The sequence below is a fragment of the Chanos chanos genome, chromosome 3, assembly GCF_902362185.1.
Source record: "Chanos chanos chromosome 3, fChaCha1.1, whole genome shotgun sequence".
NCBI classification, from domain to species: domain Eukaryota; kingdom Metazoa; phylum Chordata; class Actinopteri; order Gonorynchiformes; family Chanidae; genus Chanos; species Chanos chanos.
The window spans coordinates 8,409,946-8,433,384 of record NC_044497.1 but is presented as its reverse complement, the minus strand read 5'-3'; the positions used below and the strand labels follow the sequence as shown (position 1 = coordinate 8,433,384).

At 42.7% G+C, this 23,439-nt stretch overlaps 2 protein-coding genes across 2 annotated transcripts; one reads left to right on the top strand and one right to left on the bottom strand.

Moving 5' to 3' along the window:
- The first annotated feature begins 295 nt into the window (after positions 1 to 295).
- On the top strand, positions 296 to 8,576 carry ankrd33ba (ankyrin repeat domain 33ba). The gene is made up of 4 exons (XM_030770013.1): positions 296 to 712; positions 6,120 to 6,249; positions 7,288 to 7,428; positions 7,732 to 8,576. The coding sequence occupies exons 1-4, from the start codon at positions 296 to 298 to the stop codon at positions 8,574 to 8,576; spliced, it is 1,533 nt and encodes a 510-aa protein (XP_030625873.1).
- Positions 8,577 to 11,436: 2,860 nt separating this feature from the next.
- Positions 11,437 to 22,882, bottom strand: dap (death-associated protein). Its single transcript, XM_030769656.1, has 4 exons — positions 22,715 to 22,882; positions 21,967 to 22,069; positions 14,645 to 14,687; positions 11,437 to 11,953 (listed from the first exon to the last, which is right to left on the bottom strand). The coding sequence occupies exons 1-4, from the start codon at positions 22,767 to 22,769 to the stop codon at positions 11,834 to 11,836; spliced, it is 321 nt and encodes a 106-aa protein (XP_030625516.1). The 5' UTR covers positions 22,770 to 22,882; the 3' UTR covers positions 11,437 to 11,833.
- Positions 22,883 to 23,439: the final 557 nt, after the last annotated feature.

Below are 23,439 nucleotides of genomic sequence, written 5' to 3'. Positions count from 1 at the left end.
TGGGAACTGCTTCAGCTTCGACTTTGGAGATATTTCGTGAATGATATGGTCCTGTATAGCTTAATTCGTCCTATGATGTGAGGGCAAACAGTGATATAAGCGACCGACGGGGTGCAGTCAGACTGAGATCAGTACTGCCCCGCGTGCAGGTAAAGTTATTGAAAGTCCTCTTTGTCTGCTCTCGCCGAGGACATGGACCAGTTAAACAAACCTGAATGTTGGAAAAGACATCAAAGGGGTATTTAATCCAAATGCTTCTTTTTAGCTCCCCTTGGATTTTAATTTAAGAGGTTAAATGGTTCTTATAACGGACAGCAGAGATGGTGGGGGATCCTCTCCAGGAAAACGAGTGAAGCACACTAAAAGTACCGGTCCTGCCCAGGTCCATCCAACAGTAGCCGAGGAGCCGTCTGTTCTTCCGGATGATGATGATGAATATCTTGGTTCTTGCGAGTCTGAGGGAGATGAAGATGATTTTGAAGAGTATGATGACTTCTCCGACCTGCCCGATACAAGAAGCATCGCATCCGATGATTCTTTCTACCCACCTGATGACGATTTCGCGGACTCCGAGCGGACGCTGTCCCCGGAGAGTCAGGAGTTTATGTCCTTTTTCCAGGCTTGTTGCACCAATAATCCAGCGACTGTTAAAACAATGATAAAACAAGGCGTGACCGAGGAAGAGGTTCAAGAGACTGACAAGAACAACAGGGTAAGTTGGAATATTTGGTGAACTTCAAATCAGCTGTCACTTTGCAGTCGAATTAAATTCACGTGGTCATGTTCAGTGAAGAGAGTGGTTTAAATTCCACCGAGGAAGCAGGCTTATGCAAATACATAGGTTTTAATCGTCGTTATCAGGTCAGTACTGGCATTCAGGTCAATGCTGAGGTCTTCTTTATGAAAAACACTGACGGTTACACTCCCTCCATTTCAGCGGTGGCACTTAATGTGTACTTCAGATCCAGTCACGAGTGGGGTCATACATTTATAAACATATGATAAACCATAAACAGTGGGGTCATATGTTGTTGCCAAGATTAAGACGTTATGACCAATCTCATTCATAAAATTTTACCAAATACATGAAATTCTGTAAGATTACCCACGCTTTATACGCATCATACATTCATCGATGTATTATGTGATGGCTATAGCCTCATCATTCAACACATACAATACTTGATATTTGTTTTGCATTCAGCTGTACACGCATATAATGTTACAGAATGGCAGTAATTTGGGAACTTGTGTCTAGAATTTAGGGACCGGAACAAAATGACCAGGCAGGGGCTCTTTCTTTCTTTTTCTTTTTTTTTTTCCCCCTAGAGGCCTCAGAGAACTGCCTTCAGCATTAGCCCTAATTGCAGGACCAAAACACAGGGGTCCACAGTGTTACTGGAACAACCAATCTCTGTGTACGTGTTCACGTCTTTGCAAACATGGAAGTGTTTGAGCTACTTGGTTTATTTTTTCAACTGCCCCGTGTCAGCCGTCAGCTCCATCAGAGGACGTTTTAGGTCTCTGGTGAGAATTTCTTGGTGAGATTATAAATAACATGACCGGTTTAATGTGATGTGAACTCTCTTTTGAAGTTCAAGCTCTTGAAACGTCAGTCCCAAATGAGCTAATACAACAGTTACTGTTTTGATTGCTGGGAACGTTATCCACCCAGGAGTGTCGTCGTTTTTAAGTTAAGGTTTATATTTTGAGGCAACTCCCAATGCTGGCAATGTCGCAATTTTATCACATTTATAAGCTTACAAATTTAATAGGGTAATATCTTAACAGTTTGGATGATGTTGTTCCATGACCTTGTTAGCGCTGACAAAGCATAGTCCCTGAAGCATGTATCAACGCTTTTGTTTACAGTGTTTTTGAATGCTGTCAGAGGTCTGGGCTTGTCTAAGGCTGTGTTTGGAGTTTGCTTTTACATGCCCTAAAACCACGATCTCCTGTCTCATCTCCCTACAGTATGTGACAGCACAAGCCAATATGGATGGATATCCTCACTAATCACTTCTGCATGTGTTTTCATTAGCTTTAGACAGTCTTGCAGACGTAACTCCATTGTGTCATTTCGTAAACAGGATGACTGGGATTGACTATGGTATTTATAAAAAGACATACAATGCCCTTCCAGTGCTGAACAGTTAGTTCACGTTATGTTGAACATGTCAGTTGGTAGTGAATCTGCAGGGTTTAGAGCAGGGCCAAAAAGACTTATGCATACATCTGACCTGTTTCTTAAGCTGACATAAAATGAATTTTCCACATTAAAGATCATGCTACACTCATTTGCTTTAAATTGTCATAAATCCACTCAGTCATGGTAGGGAACTGGCAGAAATGGGTTGTTTTGTGATATGAAAATAAATGATGGTCCTGACACAGTGCCATATAGAGGCCTCTGGTTTTTAAAAAGAATGTCTAGTAATAATACAGTGCACGTGTACACTGTGCACTTTTTTTTTAATATTTTGGATTTGGGATAAGTGAAACATTTGAATAAGATTGTTTTTATCTCGTGAAAATATGATTTAGGTCCAAATCGTCTTAACGTAAATCATATCATCTTTTTTTTACCCGTTTCACCTGACGCCCTTAGGGACTCTGGGGTAGAGGCTGGAAATTGATGAAATTGAGTCATATAAAAAGTAAATTGATTGCACAGGATTGAACAGAGTGATCTTTGTTCTCTTTTTCTTTCTTTCTTTTTTTTTTTAATCTAGAAGAAAGAATATTTTCAACTCAAAGGCTCACTATTTCTCCCATAGCCTCATCAGACCTGAACCACACAGAAGGTTAACCATCAGGAGCACTATGCACATCCTCTATGTCAAACACTAAGTCTTTTCATCCCTCCACGACTGCGTGGGCAGAGCCGTTTAACTGATGAACGCGTCTGAATCAAGTTATGCCAGTGTTGTCATAGACAGGGCATCTGTGCGTTCACAGTTACCCACTGACCTGATTTTCCTTCTCCACGCCTCATAGACAGACTGACACTGTTGCCAAATCGAGGCCGCCCCTCTCTCCCGCCATTTTTTTTTTTTTCCCTTCGCGGCTTACAGCTTGGCCACAATCCAGTTTGTAATTCATGGAGGTCCGTGCTATCACACATAAACACACAAGAACACATGCAACAACACACACATACACACACACGCACACGTAATAACAAACAGACTCACACATGCACAGTCACAAACACAGAACATAGTCATCTGTCGTTTCTTTTGTTCAACAGTCACCAGCAATGTTTTCCAACCCCGGGGGAGGCACATTGTTCTGTTAGCGCACAATATGCACCAAACTTTAAATTTTCCTTTTAATGAAGCTCAAAGTTGTATCTTATTTTCCTCAAAATGAAAGGAAAAAAAGTTTCCCCAGAGTCACCATGTTCATGCTGTAAGATACCGTGACTATTATATGTATTGTATATGGCTGTGTTAACATTCGCTGTGGGTTACAGGAGAGGAATATAAAAAAAAAAAACCTTCCATAATGATTGAGTAAAGTAGCTCAGTTCACTGGTAATTAACGTTGTCTCTAAAAGACACACCATAACTTGAATTACATGGAGATGAACTACACAGTTGACACAAACTTTTACTCAAACTAAACAGTTTTAATCAGTCCGGAATTTGACGGTCTTCAGTATGCTATTTACACAAGTACAGTTCATATATGTGTTTTTAATGTTTTGAAATATTGCGTAATTTATCATGAATAGGATCGATTTTGCTTCTTCCTCTTTCTCAGATGTGACTTCATCGTGCAGTCCCGTGGTTTACGAGAACGATAGCGTATGCATACGTTTTTCCATGTGTGTCAGTGCTATACTATAAAACTAGTGCTACACAACTCATAGCGTCCCATCAATTGCTCACAGGGCTTATCCTTTCTATTTTAAGAATCAACCATGCCAGAGATTACCCAAACCTGAGACGTCTATCTGCATCTAAATTTAGACGGAGCTTAGAACATTTGATTAAACCTGAGATGCTGAAAGCTGGTAGATGGCCTATTTATGCCCACTATAACCCGTATAAATATGTAAATGCTTGATAAAGCTATCTTATTAGCTTTAGCATATACCCTACTACTGCCCTTTTCAGTCTGAAATCTCAGTTTCACCGGACTCAGTTTTTGCTGTTCTGCACGAATTTGAATCTGGAGCTTGTATGGAAGCAAAGTAATCATGTCTGCGTAAACTTACATCTTAGATCGTGTCAAAAATCATTGTATCGAAAGCCTTCCGAAATTTATGTGTGTTGAATATTTGAATATTTAAAATTTAAAATATTTAAAAAATTTGTACGAAAGTTTATGATGGAATATGTTGAGTTTTTTTGTTTGTTTGTTTGTTTGTTTTATTTATTTATTTATTTTCTTCAAAGCATGGTTTTCTTAAACCCCTCCACCGTTCCAGCTAAGTGCAGTAATAATGGTAGTGCTTATGCAATTTAGACTGTGGTGATTTCCTGCTGATTTTCCTGTGATGCATGCAAAGGCATAGACTTAACAGGCACACTCATCCCTCTCACTAATTGATGGATGCGTGCGCGGCAGCATTGTCTGGAGTTATTTTTAGACAGCTGACTACTGATGGGTGTTAGCATGATGAGGCTGTGCTGACACACTTCTCCAAAGTGACACGGTTTTCAGTAGAACAGCAGTAGACGGACTGGAGAGGCAGCTACCGACATGCCGACAAGCTCAAAAGGGAAAGCACTTCAAAAAGCGCAAGAGGAATCAGCAACTTTGAGTGCGTGTCACTTTCTGCGTATTGTTACACTTTGTAACTGATAAACGTAGTTGAGTTGCCCCATCATATTGAATGTCACAAGAAGCTTTTTCAGAAAAAAAAAAAAATATATATATATATATATATATATATCCAAGGAACTTCCGACAGGTCTCACCAGAGAGGCAGGGCTTAAGGACAGTGCTTCATAACAGAAGGTTTCAGGAGATCTAAAGTCCAGAGCTCGTTAAACTCGTAATTTTAAGCCTCACTCTCGGCGTGCCAAGACATCTGGTTAATCAGACTAATGCTCAGACCAGGCTGTAATACTTCTCTTGAAAACCTGTTACACAATTGGCGTAAGGGGCACCTAGTTCACAGGACAATTAAGGGCACAATTAAGTGACTATGCGCAGATGTACATACATTCAGACATCGCGACACATGACATCAACGTGCACATATATTTATTTATGTGGCTGGGATGAAAAATGATCAAAAGTACTTTCATGGAAGTTTCAGGAAATGTGGAATGAATAGCTTGCAACTGGACTGAAGTACGTGAAAGCGAGATCGTTTTGATAAATGTGTTTCTGTCAAGTTACAGAAAATGACAGTTCCACAGCACTAAGCCTGATTCATGTCCAAGAAAAAAAAAAATCACCGTGCACCGACATGAGTCCATCATGACTCACAGAGTCGACAACACTAAAATATTAAAAACGTCTAGTTCACTATACAGACATAGTTCATGTTTAACACAATATTCACAGCCAAATGCCACTCCAGCATGTATGTTCAACCTCAGCTTGTGTAAATAGGCTGTCTTAATACCCTAGAGCTCTGCCTTGTTTTTGATGGACTGTCATCTAAAGTTTGCTTCTCTCCTCTCTGTGTCCTAAATGGATTTTGGCTGGCAGCGCAGTGTTTGCTTCGGGTCAGGGAGTGCAAGAATCTGGGGCAACTATGTCTGTATTCAAATTTCAGAAACAACAAGTTGCAACGCTAGAGCTAGCTATAAGAATTTTGAGCTATGAAAGTTCTACTTTGGAATAGGTTCACAAGTCAGCCTGACTCCAGTAATGAACAGAATCAGAATCATGAGTGTAAAGGGAAAAAAAAAGAAAGAAAGAAAGAAAGAAAGAAAAAGTTGTTATTGGCAGTCGTTATCTTAAACCCTTCATCGTATTCTCAGAAAGTGTAATTGTTTTAAATTTGATGAAGCTCATCTACCTATGCCCTCAATCCGTCGGGCAAATTTTTTCCTAGGGCTGAACTGTTCTGTAGAGTTGCAGAGCCCTCAGTGGAAAAGACTGAACAATGGAGCCTTGTGTATGTGTGTGTGTGCGTGTGTGTGTTGGCTTTCCAGACAGGACTGATGGTGGCATGTTACCACGGCTATGTGGATGTTGTCATCGCCCTTTCCCAGTGCCCTCACCTGGATGTGAACTGGCAGGATAGTGAAGGAAACACTGCCCTTATCACAGCCGCCCAGGCAGGTAGGAACATCTCTCACGGCACCCCATTGTTCTCTAGGTACACACACAAGGTTGACTAACACAGTCCACGCATCATCGGTGTTGGGCCGTTGTTGGCGGACGGACATTTATTAACATTTTATTGCTCCACCAGTAATTACGATGTTGCGGCTGTGTAAACCCACCCTCTTCTTCTCGCTTCTCTTTGACCCTCTTTTTCTGGCCTCTATTCCTTTGATCCCAATTTCTCTCTTTCATTGCTCAAGCCCTGTTCTCTCTGCGTTCAGGACCATATGCGCACCAAAGCCAGAACTGCTCGTCGTCATGTATAACGGACACAAGGTTCAACAAGATATCGCAGAAACATACACACCATTTAGCTTCATGGTGGTAAAAGTCAAGTACAACAAAGGTCACATCATCTCATAGGGCAGCACCTTATAGGAAACTGAGGCCACGAGCCCAGTCTGCATTGCTCAACTCAAATCTACATTCTTCCAATCATTTCCAGATTGTATAGAACTAAAGAAAATTGAACCAACCCGTGCAATATTACCGAATAATCGCGTGTATTAACCTATAACCAACCATACAACAGTAAAGCGCTTTCAGCACCCGGTGACAGCAGCGAACTCTAAGCCATTCGCAGTGTTGTTGTGTTTGGTGTAGCTCGAACGCTTGATGATGAAATGCTGTGGAACCCGTTCTGTTCGTGTTAATAGATAATTTCTCAGTAAGAGAACGTTATTTAAAACCGCGAAGAATCGCACCTACCTTTTCACTTTGGAAGATCACGATGCCGGACAGTCGTCACTGCCCTGATCACAGGTGCTTTAAGAAGCACAGAAAAGATCGAAAAGCCAAAGAAGTGTTTAAAAGAAAATTGGCTGAAAGCTTGGACAAGAAAACATGGGCAGCACAGACTATATTGCACTATATACGCAGTATACTATATACTCAGTTACTTAATATATTTTATTCTGTTGTCTTGCTTTATACTGTTTTAGACATTTGGGTTCAAAGTAGAAATATATGCACATTGTACCTTGATGCTTGCAGGTCACATCATCATTTCCAACTACCTACTAAACTACTTTCCTGGCATTGACCTTGAGCGTAAGAATTGCCACGGTTTCACAGCTCTGATGAAGGCGGCTATGCAAGGAAGACTGGAATGTGTCCGTGCCCTGATGATGGCAGGTACACAAGCTGTTACTGTAAACACTCTCCCTGTCTGTCTCTCTCCTTCTCTCTTCTTTCTGTCTCTATCTTTCTTTATGTCTTAAGTAATTGCTGAAATTATCACAATTTTCCTCTTGTACTAAATTCGCATTTCTGTTTTAATCAAACATTTTTCTTTTAGACTTCGTGACAAAGTTTAAAAAAGTTTCAGAGTTTCGCATAGTAAAATAGGTTTTCAGCATGGTATATTGTTCTAACAGACCTAAAGATCATGATGAATACCACGTGAACATGTGTGTGTGTGTTCTGCCTTTTTATCAGGAGCTAATGTGCATGCCAGAGACAATGGGCGGAAGCTCACCCCACAGGAGTGGGCCATTTTCACGGGTCGTTATGAGACAGCCTTCGTCATGATGCAGCTGATGACTAAGCCATGTCCAGAGCAGTTCTCCATCTCCTACCGTCCAGAATGGCCCTTGCTTTCTGAACTGGTCGCCAAAGCCCAAAGGCCCAAAGGCTGCATACAAAAAGTCTCTGAGACCCTGCGTAACTTCTTTGACATTAGCAACGTCACAGAGGCCTCAGAAGATGGCGTGTTTGACCACATGGTACGGATGACCACCGCACTGAACAGTCCTTTCATAGCCACGGCGTGTCACACCGTGTGCCCGGATAGCCCACCGTGCGTTGGGAAGAGGCGCTATGCTGTGCAGGAGATTTTGAAGAACCAGCGAGTAGAACAGCTCAAAAGCCTGGGTCCGGAGAGACTGGAGAACTACAGACGTCTGTTCCAGAACTCCCGCGTCATGCTTGTGCCTAAACCCAAAGATCGACGTGCTAGCCTGCAGCCACAGGCCCCACGGGAAACCTCATCCTCCACCGTAGCCCTACGCCGAGGTAGTTTACTCCCCCTTCACCTCTTGAGGAGAAGCAGCGTGCGGCCAGGCATGGTGGTGCCCAAGGTCAGGATCTCTAAAGCTCCCCCATCCACGTACGAGCCAGAGAAAACTCACAGGAAAAGTAGCAGCAAGAGCGGACAATTTCTTGAAATTCCCAAGTGGAGGTATAAAGAACTGAAAGAGGAAAGGAAGAGAGCAGAGGAGGCTGAAAAGAAAAGATTAGAGGCCATTGCAAAAAGACAGTTGTCTCCAGGCAAGAAGAAGTAACTGCTAATGTTGCATACACTACCTAACGGAGGCTAAGCTAAGATACTTGAATGGATTTGATGCTAATTTATTTTCATATTTATTATTTTGAAACAAAACTTTCAGCATTTTGCAATGTCATTGTTATGAATCTGCCTTTCAGAAGTTTTAGTCAAGCTCAAAGATGCTTCATTTAAGGGGCTGATTCGTAAATCTAGGAGAGAATTAGGCTAGCTTTTTCCAGGTAACAATGTTAAGGACATTAATTTGAGAAAGCTGGAATAACTCTGTGACTGTATGCAGTCAGAAAACCTCAGAAGGTGAATTTACCTTTTTTTTTCTCCCCCCTCCACCTTTTGTGTTCTTACCATAGAACAACTCTTTTGATGGCAAGTTAATGCATTCCCCCAGTTTTGATAGTTCAGTTTCAAAATGCTAACATTAGCATCCTTATATGTGACAACTGTGGAAGTACAAGTTGCCAGGATTTGAACAAGCCAAACCGTGGTCTTGTATACTGCCACTGTTTCAAACTCAGGGTTAAAATGATTACAGTCCTCAAACTCAGCCATTACCCTCCATGGGGTTGTTTCCATACCCGCCAGAAATATTGCTCTAAGTTAAGGACACAATGTTGGAGGGAAAAAAAAAAAAAAATGTGAACCTTTCTGTCAAATACCTCCCATTTTATGGGCCTATGTTTATGAACACATACAGAGTATTTTGGTATGAACTAAACAAGCTAACTGTTAAAGTGATTATCCACTACATGCTTGTTATTCTGGACCTTAGGCTTACCTGGGCTACATATTGTTCTAGAGTCAGTCGAGCAAATGAGGGCATAGCCACTCATTTTAGCTTTAAAAGAAACAAAAGTATGAATGTATTTCACAACTATAGTACTGTGCATCATGCTGGGTTTTTTTTGTTGTTGTTGCTGGGTTCCCCCCCCCCCCCATCGGTGGCACTACTATCTTTAGAATACAAAATTTTTTTACTGAGAAATTATCCTCCACAAAAGCACCCATGAGACACTCACATAAAGAGGAACGAAACAGTAAAGAACAACAACAAAACACTTTATACCTAAAAACTTTATGATTGTCATTCTATCAAAATGTACACAGGCAGATCGCCCTTCACAGACAGATAGTACTACTTTGCTATAGAGTGTATTCTCTGTGTCCATATTCTATGCAGTTGAGGAAGAGTTTCCCAAGCTTTTAACAAAAGCATGTAATATGCAAAACTCAGGTAAAAAGGATATCAGGAACATATCAGGTTGTGAGTTTGATGAAACGTATGATTTCGTGCGGTCCGGTACTCTGTAGAACACTGGTGATATCTGTGAATCCAATTCCCTCCTCGGTTCCGTCTCTTTGATTTGTACCACCGTGCCTCCGTGCCCAGATTTCAGTGTTTGACACACACACACACACACACACACAGTTCCAGCCACCACACCTCTCTATGGAGGTCCCTGTTACACTAGTCTGATGTCTGGTCACATTTTCAAGTGTTTCAGTCTCTTGTATGTTTACATTATTTGCTTGGTTGTTAATAGACTAAAATAATGCAAAGCAATTGGAAAATGCGTTGCATTGAAAATTTGTATTACATATAAAATAAAGACTAATTTGCTTTGTACTGTGAATATTTCTCATAGTCTGACACTGGTTTTGTTCAGTGATACAAATGATATTATTAACCTGCGACGTGTGCGTGATGGCTCAGATAATGCTCTCAGGTATATTAAGGTCATGAGCAGAGAGTGACAGATGCTACAGGCAATTACCTGATATTAAGCTTAGGAGCAGGGTCAGCAGTTCTCTTAAGACAATGGAAATCTGCTGAGAACACAAGCAGCACAGGGAAACTCAAGCTCCCTCTGCTGGACAGAAAAAGACAGTGCACTAAACCAGACATCCGTACTCTTTAATACTTTAATACTTTATCATGGGCAAACAGACGGAAAACCTCTGTGTGTCAGATAGACCTTAGCCTAAAGTCACCCTGAACCTGCACCAAAGTCAAAGTTAACTCTAGATAACAGAATGGAAAATCGAGACCTTGACCTCTAAAAAGAACTTTCGCAAGAGTTTCAGGGCACTGAACGTGTCAGGTTTTATCTTTCCAACGCGTTAACAGCGTGCTTGGACAACCCGTTTTGCTAAAAGCAGGGGTAGGAGCTGAGATTGTGAGGCCTGGGAGCCAGAGCAGTGTGTGCGATGGGAAATAAGCCCACGGCCCGTAGCAGCTGCTCTGGGCACCTGATCCGGGTACACGGGAGAGAGCTAGAAAAACTGGAGCTAATCCTGAATGGCAGAACACCTGGCTATGCAGCAGAGGAGTGCATACAGATAGAGAGATGAGAGAGGATGGGAGATGACAGGCATGGCTCCGCATCCCTACCACAGAGCACAAAAGTAGGCCAGAGGCATCCGGACTGATTCCCTACTCTGTGTGTGTGTGTGTGTGTGTGTGTCTAACATAGTGCCGGAGTTTATGTCTCCACTAGGAATTCTCTAACACAACTAACCAGAATAGAATACAAGGTGGAATGTGTGGTTACAGGCATTTTTTCTATTGGGAATTTCATGGCAAGGTGACTTGGAATCCCACGGTGTTTATGCTCTTATTCTGAAACACCATATGCTGCTTTAAAAGCACGAAATGGGTTTGACCGCACGGTAAAGAACAACTCGATATGTTTTCAGTAAAAATACACACAAGGGAAAAAGTGAACTTGGTTTTTACATGAACTTTTTTTTTTTTTTTATTAAGACAACCACACCTAAAGCCTAATGCCTAATATCACAAAAATACCCACTGACTTCACAAATGATTTATACAATTTACATCATTTAAAAAAAAAAAAAAAAAAAAAAAAAAAACAACAACCCACAAATCGTGAGAGATACAAAAAACAATAATCAAACTTTCTTCTCATTAAATAAAAGTGACATAATTAACTTGGCAGATCTGTGTTTTCTGATGGAGCCCTGAAATTTTGTGGTGTTAATCATCTACGAGAGGGAAACGTGTGAGAAAAGAAAGGGCGCGAGTGATCAGTTTCTCATGATATTGGTCAAGGCAGGCCACGTCCAGGCACAGACAGGCAGAACGGGGGCGGTGGGCTGAATGGAATGCTTCAAAGCAAGGGGTGGGGGTTCTCCGGCGACCTGAGAGCTTGCAGGTGATTGGTGCGGTCCTGGCCCGTGCGGCTGATGGTGTAGTTGTTTGGGGGTTGGCGGGCGGTGCTGGTGCGGACGAGTGTTTCACTTGCGAGGCTGATGGATGTGTTGGTTGATGTGTTGTGCAGGAGGCAGTTTTTGCACGGACGGGATGGGTTTTTGATGGGCCACCTGGGCTGCAGCTGGGGTAAAGTCCTTGTCCCCCTGAAAAGCGCAAGCCGACATGAACGTTTAATACAATATCACAAGTCACTTAAGAGTCAATGAAAAATCGATTTAATTTGTAACCCAAGCTTTAGGTCACTGTATGGTGAGAGCAGTCTGTTGGTGTCTAGCAGTGTTGGGTAAACAGTCGGGTAAAAACAGGGAACAGCAAATGAACTTTACCATCATCAAATCACTTCAATGTGCTAGCTCCTGATTATTCTGATGAAAATGATCTAAACCTGACCCACTTCTCATGCTCTGGTAGCGGATACGAATTATGGAGGGAAATCCTAACATGTCGGAAACACGTTACAGTTCATCGGCAGGCGATGTCCTGGAACATGCAAATCTGATATTCCAAGAAAAGCACTAAACTTTTCTCTACGCCTCTTTAATCTGTAATAAAACCGGCTACGGTGGACAGAGACCTAAAGAAATCATATGGTGCAGATTATCAGGCAGGCAGAACGGTGTGTCTATAGTGAAAGGCACCGAGCAGAGACAGCAAACTACACACTACTGTATTGTTTCACCACTGACATGGTCGCACCGATGCTATAAGTAGACTGAAGGTTGCGGGGAGAAAAAAGCGATCGCGGTTACTGATCGGTTGTCTCTGGTGTTCAAACCTATTGAGTTCTTCAGAGAAACACGTGGAAGCCTGCCTCTGGAAACACAGAGTTAAAGGACACTATAAGGGGGTCTAAGCTCTGAGCAGCATTCTCACCTTGTCTGGGCTCTGGAATGGAACGTCCCGTTTCAGACGCTCTTAACCGCGGTGGGTTTCTAGGGCCCTTCAGAAGGAGGCAGGTGTAATGTCTCTGAGCAAGTACGGGGTTAAGTGTGGCAGTTTGCCCACCTCTCTGAGTTTTGTTTGAAGGAGAGGGAGCACACACACACACACACACACACACACACACACGCACGCACACACGCCTGGTGAAGCCCGATTAGCCCTGGCCTAATTAATAACACATCTCCGCTTGCTGTGAGTCACAGGGCTTCAGATAAATAAAACATGAAAATCTCTCGGAAACGTACCAGGAATACACAATGAAAGGAAAGTGCTTCAGCAACAAGTGCTGCACAGTTGGAATCACACAACACAACAGCATGTGGTATTTATGTCTGTGAGTCTACGTGTATGTGTGTGTGTGTGTGTGTGTGTTGTAAAATAAGGTTTATAAAAGTCCTCAGTTGTGCAACTGTCCGTTATGACAGCATATTTTTAATTATGACAGGGAGGATTTAGCCTGATTAGGAACACTCTTTCACTAATTCACTGGGAGATTTACCTGGCGGGTCTGGAACGCTCTTTTCAATTCATTACAACTTTATCTATTTTAGTGAAAATAAATGATGACATTCCAAATGAAAACAACCAATCTGTGACTCAAACTCAAAGAGGATATTACAAATCCCTGAGCAAAGTTGTGTAATCGCACACCACCTGCATCTACCTGAAAAACAACAACAAAAATATTTAATACTGGTGGGAAATAAAAAAAAAAAAAAACTGAACTGACTGTACTAACTTATTTAGCTTGGCACAGTTGAAAGCGTGGTGCTCTGAGAGGCTGCACAGACACATTACATCACGGTGGTGCACTAAAACCTCTAATCTTCACTGACCAATCACAGAGGACCACAGGAGATTAAGGTCAACCTGGTCTTCAACAGGGACAGTGGGCTCAATGAGCTATGAGGTTAACCTCCCAGAAACCTCTTGATCTGCCATACCGACACAATGAGCATCTGTCTGTTGACATAATACGTAATGGGAATAAAGGAGAAAGCATGGCAAAAGGAAAAAAAAAAAAAAACGTGTTCTGCTCTTGATCAACAGCCAGTTTCTCTGCAGCCCAAGGCAAAAGTTTCCTAAGGCCCAGACGTACTAATCTATGGATATCTAGGTGTTCGGGGTGGCTTTGGTACTCTGTTTAACTCGGTTTCAGAAAGAGATGGTTGCTCCAGGCCTGGTGGTGTACATAACAGGGTAAACAGAAATTCTGGCAGTGTTACAATCGAAATCCTACAGAAAACAACATTTCTCTCTCTCTCTCTCTTTAATTCACACACAGAGCAGCTATTGTGTTCTACACAAGAATTCTGTGGCCAGAATTTCTGTATTATGTTTCGATGCACATCTTCTATACCAACAAAGAAACTATAGTACTGTCAAATCTGTGTGTTGCCTTATGCCATAGGTCTCATAAATGTGTACGATGCAGAGCTGACAAACTATAAATGGAGTCTCTGGAACCTTCTGTGGGTATATTTGATCTGTCAAGGACTCCCTCTGTTCTATTCATGCCAACATCTGCTCTCTCCAGAGAGAGAGAGAGAGGTGAAAGATAGTGCCTTATCTATATGATGCTTTACTTCTCCACACACACAAACACACAGACACAGACACACACACACACACACACACACAGAGAGAATGGTATCCAGAGTTTTACAAAGACTGACACAGGACCCATGGGATGTATGAATTATTCATTCGGTTGGGATTTTTTTTTTTTGTGAAAGGTTGGCAAAGTTTATCGGATCGCATCCACAGATGAATTCAGAAGTTTAATGACTGAAACGGTTCATACGTCCGAGAACGTCTCTGGTCCACGGGGCAAGCGACTGGGCTTAGCGGGTAAAAAAGTGTTCTAATGTGAACTGCTCGTAAAGGCTTACCTTAGTGACCACTCCCGAGACCACCACCACTGGCTTTGGAGGGCTGCGAAAATTAAAGGGCAAAGAAAAATTAGGACACAAACACCACAGAACAAAATGAAGTCTCTCTCACAGTCATGTGTCTGGCAAACTCTGCTACTTACACACACAACATTCCTTAGGAAAACATTCATGCTCTCTTTGATTTGGCAAAAGTTCACTTTAGCGTATATTTTTCCAGCAGGGGGGAACAGAGAGAGAGAGAGAGAGAGAGCTGTTCATCCAGTAATAAATAGTACCACTCACATTTCAGAGGAAAAAAAAAAAAAAAGAAGAAACACGTAAATAAATTAAAAAAAAAAAAAGTCTCTGTTTACCGCCCCTATGCTGTGCTCTATAGCACTGCCTTATGTGAGGTTCACATTCACTGCGCCGTAATACCAGACCAATGTGGCAGTTTATTATGAATGAGAAGCTGAGTGGCATGAAATATTTACTGAGCAAGCTCAGGGACATTTAAACTGGACTTTTCTGCACACAAAGGGTGTACACACTTTCAGCCGTGCGAAAACACACTGTGTCTCGTGAGCTGTCAGGAAAGCGGAGAGCGTCCCAGGGAAACTTAAGCAGCTGGTCAAGATGGACGCCCGAATGGGAACGCGCGTCTGAAACCCACATATACCCACAGCGCCGGGTGCGGACATATCCACAGTGACTGTTCCGTATATATGTCTTAATCAATCAACGTAACCGGTGACAAGGCGCAACTGCTCTCACAACACGAGTCCTCAGGGCAGCCCAAGAGTCCTGTGAGGAAGAGTTCAGTAGCCACACGTGCAGAGCTAAAAACCATAGAGGGGACGACGCATGACTGGACTGCATATCCACACACAGGCACTAACAACACAATAACACAATAACAGGCTATTCTGCGACTACATTCGAAAAAAAAATAAAATAAAATAAAACCCTCAAAACTCAAAATTAGTTCCATCACCATCGGCCACGTGACCTTAGTGAGAAACGGAGCCACGTGGGGGGAGAAAAAAAAAAAAAAGATTCTTCATGGTTGCCAATCCATCACACTGAAAGCTGAAGCGAAAAAAAAAAAAGTCCTGTTTTCCTCCGCTGGCGTGCGAAGCTGCAGACTCATTTGCATGCTGAAATATACGGAAACGTGACGTGTGGGCAGCATGCTAGTGACCAGGGACTAGCCGTATCACCCTTATATTAATAACAACGTTTGGTGCATTCAGGGAGCGTCAGTTTATTCATCAGACCGCGGCGAAAAGCAAAAGATTATTGGCATATTTATTTCATTTTCAAACGTAGTCAGCTGAGGTGCTCTCTCATTTACGGCCGAAAGGGGGTAATTTTGGGAGTTATGAGAACCACGGTGTATGAATTTCAAGATATGAGAGAGGCAATTTACTGATAAGGAAGGAATCACGTTTTGAAAAGTGTTTTGCCGCACTTTATCTAAATTGGTTAAGTCTAGCTCACTGTGGTTTCTCCATTACACTGACATGTTCTTGGAGAGAGCAGCGGGGGGCCAGGGAGATGTCAAACCGGGTGCTTCAGGCGCTAGAAAAGGTACAAAGTGGCCTATAAAAATTCCTCCGGGAAACCACGCCGCCTGCCACCATCTGAGCTCTCGACTGGAACACGCCTTGGGGGTCCTTGGACCCGTCAGCTTCAGAAATTACACTCGTTTATTTTCTAAAGAAAACACTCCCTTTTAAAAGGAGTGCCCAGGAGACAAGGTCAAGAGTGATAATTGACCTTGACAAGAAAAATGATCACTGTCACGACCGGGAAAGAAATCATTAAGTGCGTCAGCGGAAAAGTTCTCAAACTCGGCTCTCTCAGGTGTTCGCCGGGGTCACGTTTGCTTGGTCAGCCTTGTAATGCGAAATGTGAAATGTACTGACTGAAAAGAGGTTTTTTTTTTCTCTTCCATAACTATCAGTTAAAAACTATATCACTGCGGTAAATACCACTGTCGCTATTTCTACGTCCATAATGACAGGTTTGTATCTTCACAGTTCAGGTCACTGAAAGCCCCTGAAGCTTCTGTTGGTGTGGAAAGAGTATTCTGACATTACAGCTCTTTTAGAAATTCATAAAGAAGATATCGGTCCTCACTTCCTCACCCCAAAATCCAATGTGTTTATGAAATGCCGTCTGAATGCGCCTTGGCTCGCGAGTTTTTTTGGCTGCCGGCTCGCCTCGAGAAGGTGAGAACGCTCCGGAGACAGCAGGCTTGCCCTGGGAATAATCCCCTTGAGGAACATCAGAGTGTTATTCGGCTGATAGAACCTGTCGCCACTTTTTAACGAGACGGCTGTGTAATCTTGGATTAAATTCCTGCTCTTTCTGTTTACTCTGCAAATCTAAAAAGGCCCTGGCTTGACATTTATTAGGTTCGTTTCAGAAACTGGGTGCCACACCAACATCTGAATCACAGGCTATTCCACTGCATCATGACTCAATATGGATAAAGGTCAAAAAAAAAAAAAAAAAAAGAAAAACCCACACGTACACACACTGCTATTGGTTACAGTCACAGTGTGTAATAAGTGGTTTGTTTTACCTCTACATTTGCTTAAAGGTAGGGAATGTGTCAGAGCAACAGCTTTAATGTCAAATAAGAGTTTTATTTACGCGAGTACATAACTGAAATTTCTCACAGAGGTTTTTCATTTTAGGTTGGTTGTTCTTTCTTGTTTACAAAGAGATACTAAATGCTCAACCACCAAAATGCAAGGTCTCAAAAAAAGACCTAGGATACATATAAATATAAAAAAAATAAAAAAAAGGTGCAGTGCCATTCCCTTACTGATGAGGGCAGCAGTGTGCAGCTGGATGGAGCATACACAAATGACAGTCAACAGAAGGCTGCAGGAAGACTACAGTGGAACCCCCCTTCCAGAGCTGTACCGCATCACTGATTTTTGGCATTATCCAGCATTTCAATACCGAAAAACAATTTGCAGGGGAAATGCCAAAGTAAATGTGAAGGACAGTAACTCCAGTTGACAATGGAAACTCTCTCAGCAAAACAGCAATAAAACAAAAGCAAATACGCAAGTTACAAAACAATGGGTTCTCAAGCCTACTGCTAATATCTTTTGAAAGGTGTCTGTGTTACCAAGTACAGAGGTGAAACAGAGCGAAAAAGGCGTGTATAAATCTCTAAGGCTGTGTGGGCCGCTTATGAGGATTCCCATTGTTTTTTGTTTGTTTGTTTGTTTGTTTGGTTTTGCTCCATGCCCTGGTGAAAGTAACAAAAAGAAAGAGAAAACAAGAGAGGGATACAGATAAACACAGAATGTGAGACGGAGAGAGGCCACACAACCCCCAGCTCAGCTTCAGGCAGTGAGACAACTGTGGCAATTAACAAACCTTGGGTAATGTTAGCAGCCCGAGATCGCCATGGAAACAGCTAAGTATTGCCCTTATTTATGTGTCAGAGTGTGGCTTGGAAGTAAAAACTGCGAAACTACAATGAGCTGTTCCGGTTGCTATGGGGATTTTTGGAGCCAGCAAAGCTTAATTGGATAGAACTCCGAACGCACCTGCTTCTACTGCACGTCAACGCAAACAAGAGAAGAGAAATTTGAAAACAAAGATGGAGCTGTTGAGAAGCGATTACTCACAGATTGACTGAAGTCACATTCAGGTGAACTTAGTTCAGAGTTATATCCGCATACAGCAAACCTTATAGAACGAGTCTTGCTGACAGACAAAACGAGCAGGAGATACTGCTGCGCTCTGGAATGAAGAAACTTCACTTGGGAACGAGTTTACGATATGCCGAGGAAACAATGCAAAATTGTGGAGATTAGCCCTAACCAACATACAATCTGCACGCCCATTATTCCGTTAGCATACTCATACTTCGCTGCTCAGTGCAGGGGCTGTAACGAGCATGAAAATAATTGTCATCAAACTGTCATTTAGTCTTTTCCTCTGGCTACGTGACATTCCAAGTGACTAATGGACTCTATAGCAACAAATACAAATACACAAACACGCAGCGAATTAGGCGGGGCCGCTGTTCCGGAACCTTCCACCTGCTAGCCTGCCTCCCTGAACGCTACAGGGTGCTCCGTCCAGTGCAGCATATTATCCTGCCGTGGAGCGCTCGGTCCGCTGGGCCGTTAACGAAAGCGCAGAGTTTGGCCGGGTTTTAGCGGTCAGTCCTGCTCTGGAGTAGAGGTAACGACGTTACCTTGCCTGCCAATCATAAGACACTCTCCGACGGAGAACAGGGAACCACAAGCATGAACTCTACAGTTTCTACACGCGTTGTTCATCATAATCCATTATTATTCAGTATAACTATTTGCTGATGTCTGTGGATGGGAGGGAGTCTGTTTTTTTGGTTGGATGAGAGGAATAAATGAGAAGGGGGGGGGGGGGCAGCTATTATTTCGCATTAGAAACAGTTCTGACAGGGCCACTTCTAACCCTGATATGAACCACCGGCGTTCACGACCTCATTATAAAGGCAAATGCCCTTTGCGGGTCTCCAGATGGTTGGGGCCCATTAGATATGAGTGTCACTTTTGCGTGGCCTGTTCTCATTGGCTCGGCCAGTTGGGAGAGAGGACGAACGGGCGCCGGGAGACGTGAGCTGAGGGCAGAGGAGAGGCTTGGGGAGGGGGAGGGGGCGGGGGTCAGAGGAGCGGCCGTCGGTCGAGGTAAAGAGGGGACAGGACGCGACGGGGGCGCACGCGCCGACTCGTGTGGGCTCTTGTCGGCACTGGGTGAACACACTCCGGGTGCACGAGCGTCACAAAGCCATTCCATTCCAAACCCGATCCATCTGAAGAGCCCAAATTGCATTTGACAGGCTGTCCCCTGACGATCCCGCTTGACTTGCTGCAACAAATGTGCAATTTTTCCAGCAGCCACCTGCTTACCACTCATACTGAGCTCCTCTTAAAAGAGGAGAGCTGAGGAGGACTGGCCACTGTCATGGTGCCCAAAAGCAGAGAGATAGAATAACTGCTACGGACATGGTCAGTCAGAGGTGGTGTGTGTGTGTGTGTGTGTGTGTGTGTGTGTGTGGTGGGGGGGCATAAGACAGAGGAATCAGTTACACCTGAGGCTGAGAGAAAGCAGATCTGGAGAGACTCTTTTGTGACCCACTGGAAACAGAACTGCTTTCCCTATAAGGTCCCAAACACATGAACAGCACAGTGGTGTACTAACCCTTATAAAAACTGGTTTAACAAGGGTTTTTCAAGTTCATACTAGTATATCTATGTCTAAAAATAACATAGCTATGTTATGCAGGATTTACCATCTCATTTTAAGTGATGATGCTCCGTGAAGTGCTGCTTGTCTTTACAGTACTGATTCTTAAAGCATTACTCATTCCCTGGACGAAACCAACCCTGGCCACAACGGCTAAACAGAGGACGTTTACACAGGAAACCGTGAACTTTGCTTTCTGTCTGCCAGGATTCGCTGGCAACATCAAAAAAACCCCAGGGAACAGGACAGCAGGCGCTAACATCAGAAAGAGAGACTTTCTTTTTTTTTTAACCTCTTCAAAAACAGCGCTTTAGCTCCCAGACCAACCCCTACTCAAACATGGCCCCCGTTTGGTGGAGAGGACACCTGAAGCGGCTATCTCTCCCTTTTAGTAGCTGTGCTGTGGTACAGTTATCTCAATTCCCTCCGACAGGTCGCAAAGGCTGTTGCACTCAGGCTCAGATAAAGCCTCACCTGCAGAGGGACTCTATTGGAGATGAAGATCAGTAATCAAGCACTGAGGGTGTTTGGATGAGGAGCCCGGAGGGAAATTCTCTACAGTGGCCTGTAGAATGGTTAATCCAGGCCTAAAGACAACCGTTGCTCCGACCAAAAAAAAAAAAAAAAAACTTCTCCAAAAAGTAAAAGTTTGTGCGACTCAAAAAAGGAATCCAAGAAAAACAGCGTGATAAAAATAGTAAAGCGACAGACCGGCTTTGTGAAATAACAGTGTTGCTTAGTACCAAAGCCAAGGAGAGATACCGAAGACTTGTGACCTCAATGACCACAAAAAAAAAGAAAAAAAAAAGAAAAAGAGAGAGAAAAAGGAAGAGAAGGTCATATTTGGCAGACATACAAGTTGGACACGCCCTAAGCCAAAAAAAATGTGTGCAATGTGTTTCCTACAGTCAGAGAAAATAAATTTAAAACAAAAAAGAAAGAAAGACAGAAAAAAGAAAAAACCTAAAACTTTAAACAAAAGAAATTCTGGCATATGCTCCTGAGCAAAGCGGTGGTAAAGCAAAAAACAAAACAAAACAAAAAAAAAAAGAAAAAACAACACAAAACTTTCTTCAGCGGCCAGAGAGGCTTTCTTCGCGTCTCAGAAACATGCCAACACGTTCTATTTCAGTTCTGTTCGGAGCTGGCAGATGGGATTTGATTGCTGTGCTATGCTGGGAAATGTTCTGTTCTCAGCGTGGAAAGCTCCAGCTCGTGGAAAAGTGAAAGTGAGAGGAGCAACAGAACCAGATGGAGCTTTTTTTTTTAATCTTTTCTTTCTTTTTTTTTTGAGCTCCGACGCCAGATCCCCCCCCCCCCCTCCCTCCGCGGACCCTGAGCCCTGTGGCCTGCTGGGAATGGCTCACCTGTGTCCTTGTCAAAACATTGCCCAACTCCGGCTCTGACAGACCCGCTACGTGTGCGCAGAGATTAGCTACTCCCAGCGAACAGGAGCTGAATGGGAGATCTTCACCTCGCGCCCAGCACACTTTTTGTAAAATTTGACTTCCCCGAGTAATTTGTCGCTAATAAATCACCCTAAAATAGCAGCGGGTGAAGCCAACTGCACGCACAAGTTGACAGGTTTTTTTTCTGGCAATGAGAGCAGTTCTACTATGGAGGAGTGTGAAGTCTGTAAAAGTGTCTGCTGCTGCTATAGAAGAGGTATTTTAAGATATGCCAGCACACAGATGCTGAAGCGCAGTTGTGAACGCCATGAAAGTACAGCATCCATAATGAGGCTATTTTTGGGCAATTTTCAGCATAATGTTTGAAATTAGCAAATATTACGTGATTAGCATGGGGGGAAAAAGCCAAATAGTGGCATGGTGTTACAAAGGTGGAAAAAAAAAAGAAAAAGAATAGACTGAGTAATGAAATTCATGTGGTTTGAACTACATCATAACTACAAAATATTACAATATTAAGTTTAACCGTGACCGACTTGAAGAGATAAGAGCCCTCCAGATTCCATGACCAACAGAGAGAGACATTGTACTAAATGTGCAAGAGGAAGACAGGTGAGGGAGGGAGGTTAGTGTTCTGCCTCTTTAAGAGGTCAAAGTCAGCTTTCTTACCTTGCACTCTCAAACTCCTTACTGTCCTTATCTTCCTTCTTGTCATGTGCTGGTTCGCCTGCACCTTGATGTTTCTGGACTATCCTCATTCCCCCTGCTTTGACTGTCATAAAAGAAAAAAAAAATGGTAAACGGATGTAAACTGTGCACTGCAGGCGAAGTCAAGAGAGAAGTGAATGTAAGAAAGTGAAACAAAAGTGGGTTTGCAAAAAAGTTATAAAGTCCTCAAGGCGGTAAAGGCTGCCTCTCTGCTGAAAGCTGTTACAGAGTGCGAGAAAAGGTGTATTTGACTTGGACATTTATTTGACCCTCGTCAGTGATAAAACACATCAGACTCGAGAACGACAGTTAAAAGTGAAACACGTACTCGAAGATTTATCTGATTTCCTTAGTCTCCATATGCGTGCACACAGATTTGTTGCATACAATTAATATTATTTCAAACCTAACTCAAAACACTTGAGCAGAACTAAATCAGTGACAAACCGACGAAGAACTGCACACATGGATACTTCGCGTTTAAGTACTAATGACAAAATATCTACATAATCTTACCGTGAACATTTAACAGACAATAACGTTGTCATCTTCAAAAATCAATAAACAGCAATTTAGGTCAACGCGATCGATTAAACATGAATGTAGCCAATGATTTTTACTAGAGCAAAAGAGCGTGTTAACATAGCGTCATCTTGTCAAATGTTTAAGCTAGCTAACATGAGGAAAAAAACATTGCTAGGGAAAATACCAGCAGGGAGATGTCCAGCTTTGGTTTCGGCTTTCTCTTTTGGTGGCGATGACATTGCTAACCTAAATATTTTCACAAGCAATCTATAAAAATGCGTAAGATGAAACAGTTACTGTGTTTTTCAGAACGAATGTAATGCAGACTTCAACCTAGTTCGTCAACGTGGCTTTTTCCTGCCCATTGTTTGGCAACGGTACGTGATGACGTAGGAGTTCAGCTCCAACAAATGGGAATGTTTGATCGTGGGTGACGTTATCCTTCAGTATGGGAAGTCTGTGGGATCATTACACGGCTGTATATGCCATAGATCTTTTCCTCTCGTGCCTCTTCTTCGTGACAGATACACAGGAGACTTTTCCACGTGTCAGTGTGTGTGTGTGTGTGTGTGTGTGCGTGTTTGTGTGTGAGAGAGAAAGAGAGAGAGAGAGAGAGAGAGACACACACACACACACACACACACACACACACACACACATATATATATATATATATATAATTTATTTATTCTTTTTTTTTTTTTTTTTTTTTTTGGCATTTTCCCAAATGCTGAAGATTACAGATGAGCTGGAGATGAATATGAGTGAGATAGAGAGGAAACTACTACTACTGCGAACAACAAAAATAATCATCATCATCATCATACATCATATATCTGCACCATCCCAAATAACAAACTCCCTGAATGAATCCCCCATTTTAGAATGTTGTAACAGCATGTCACAATG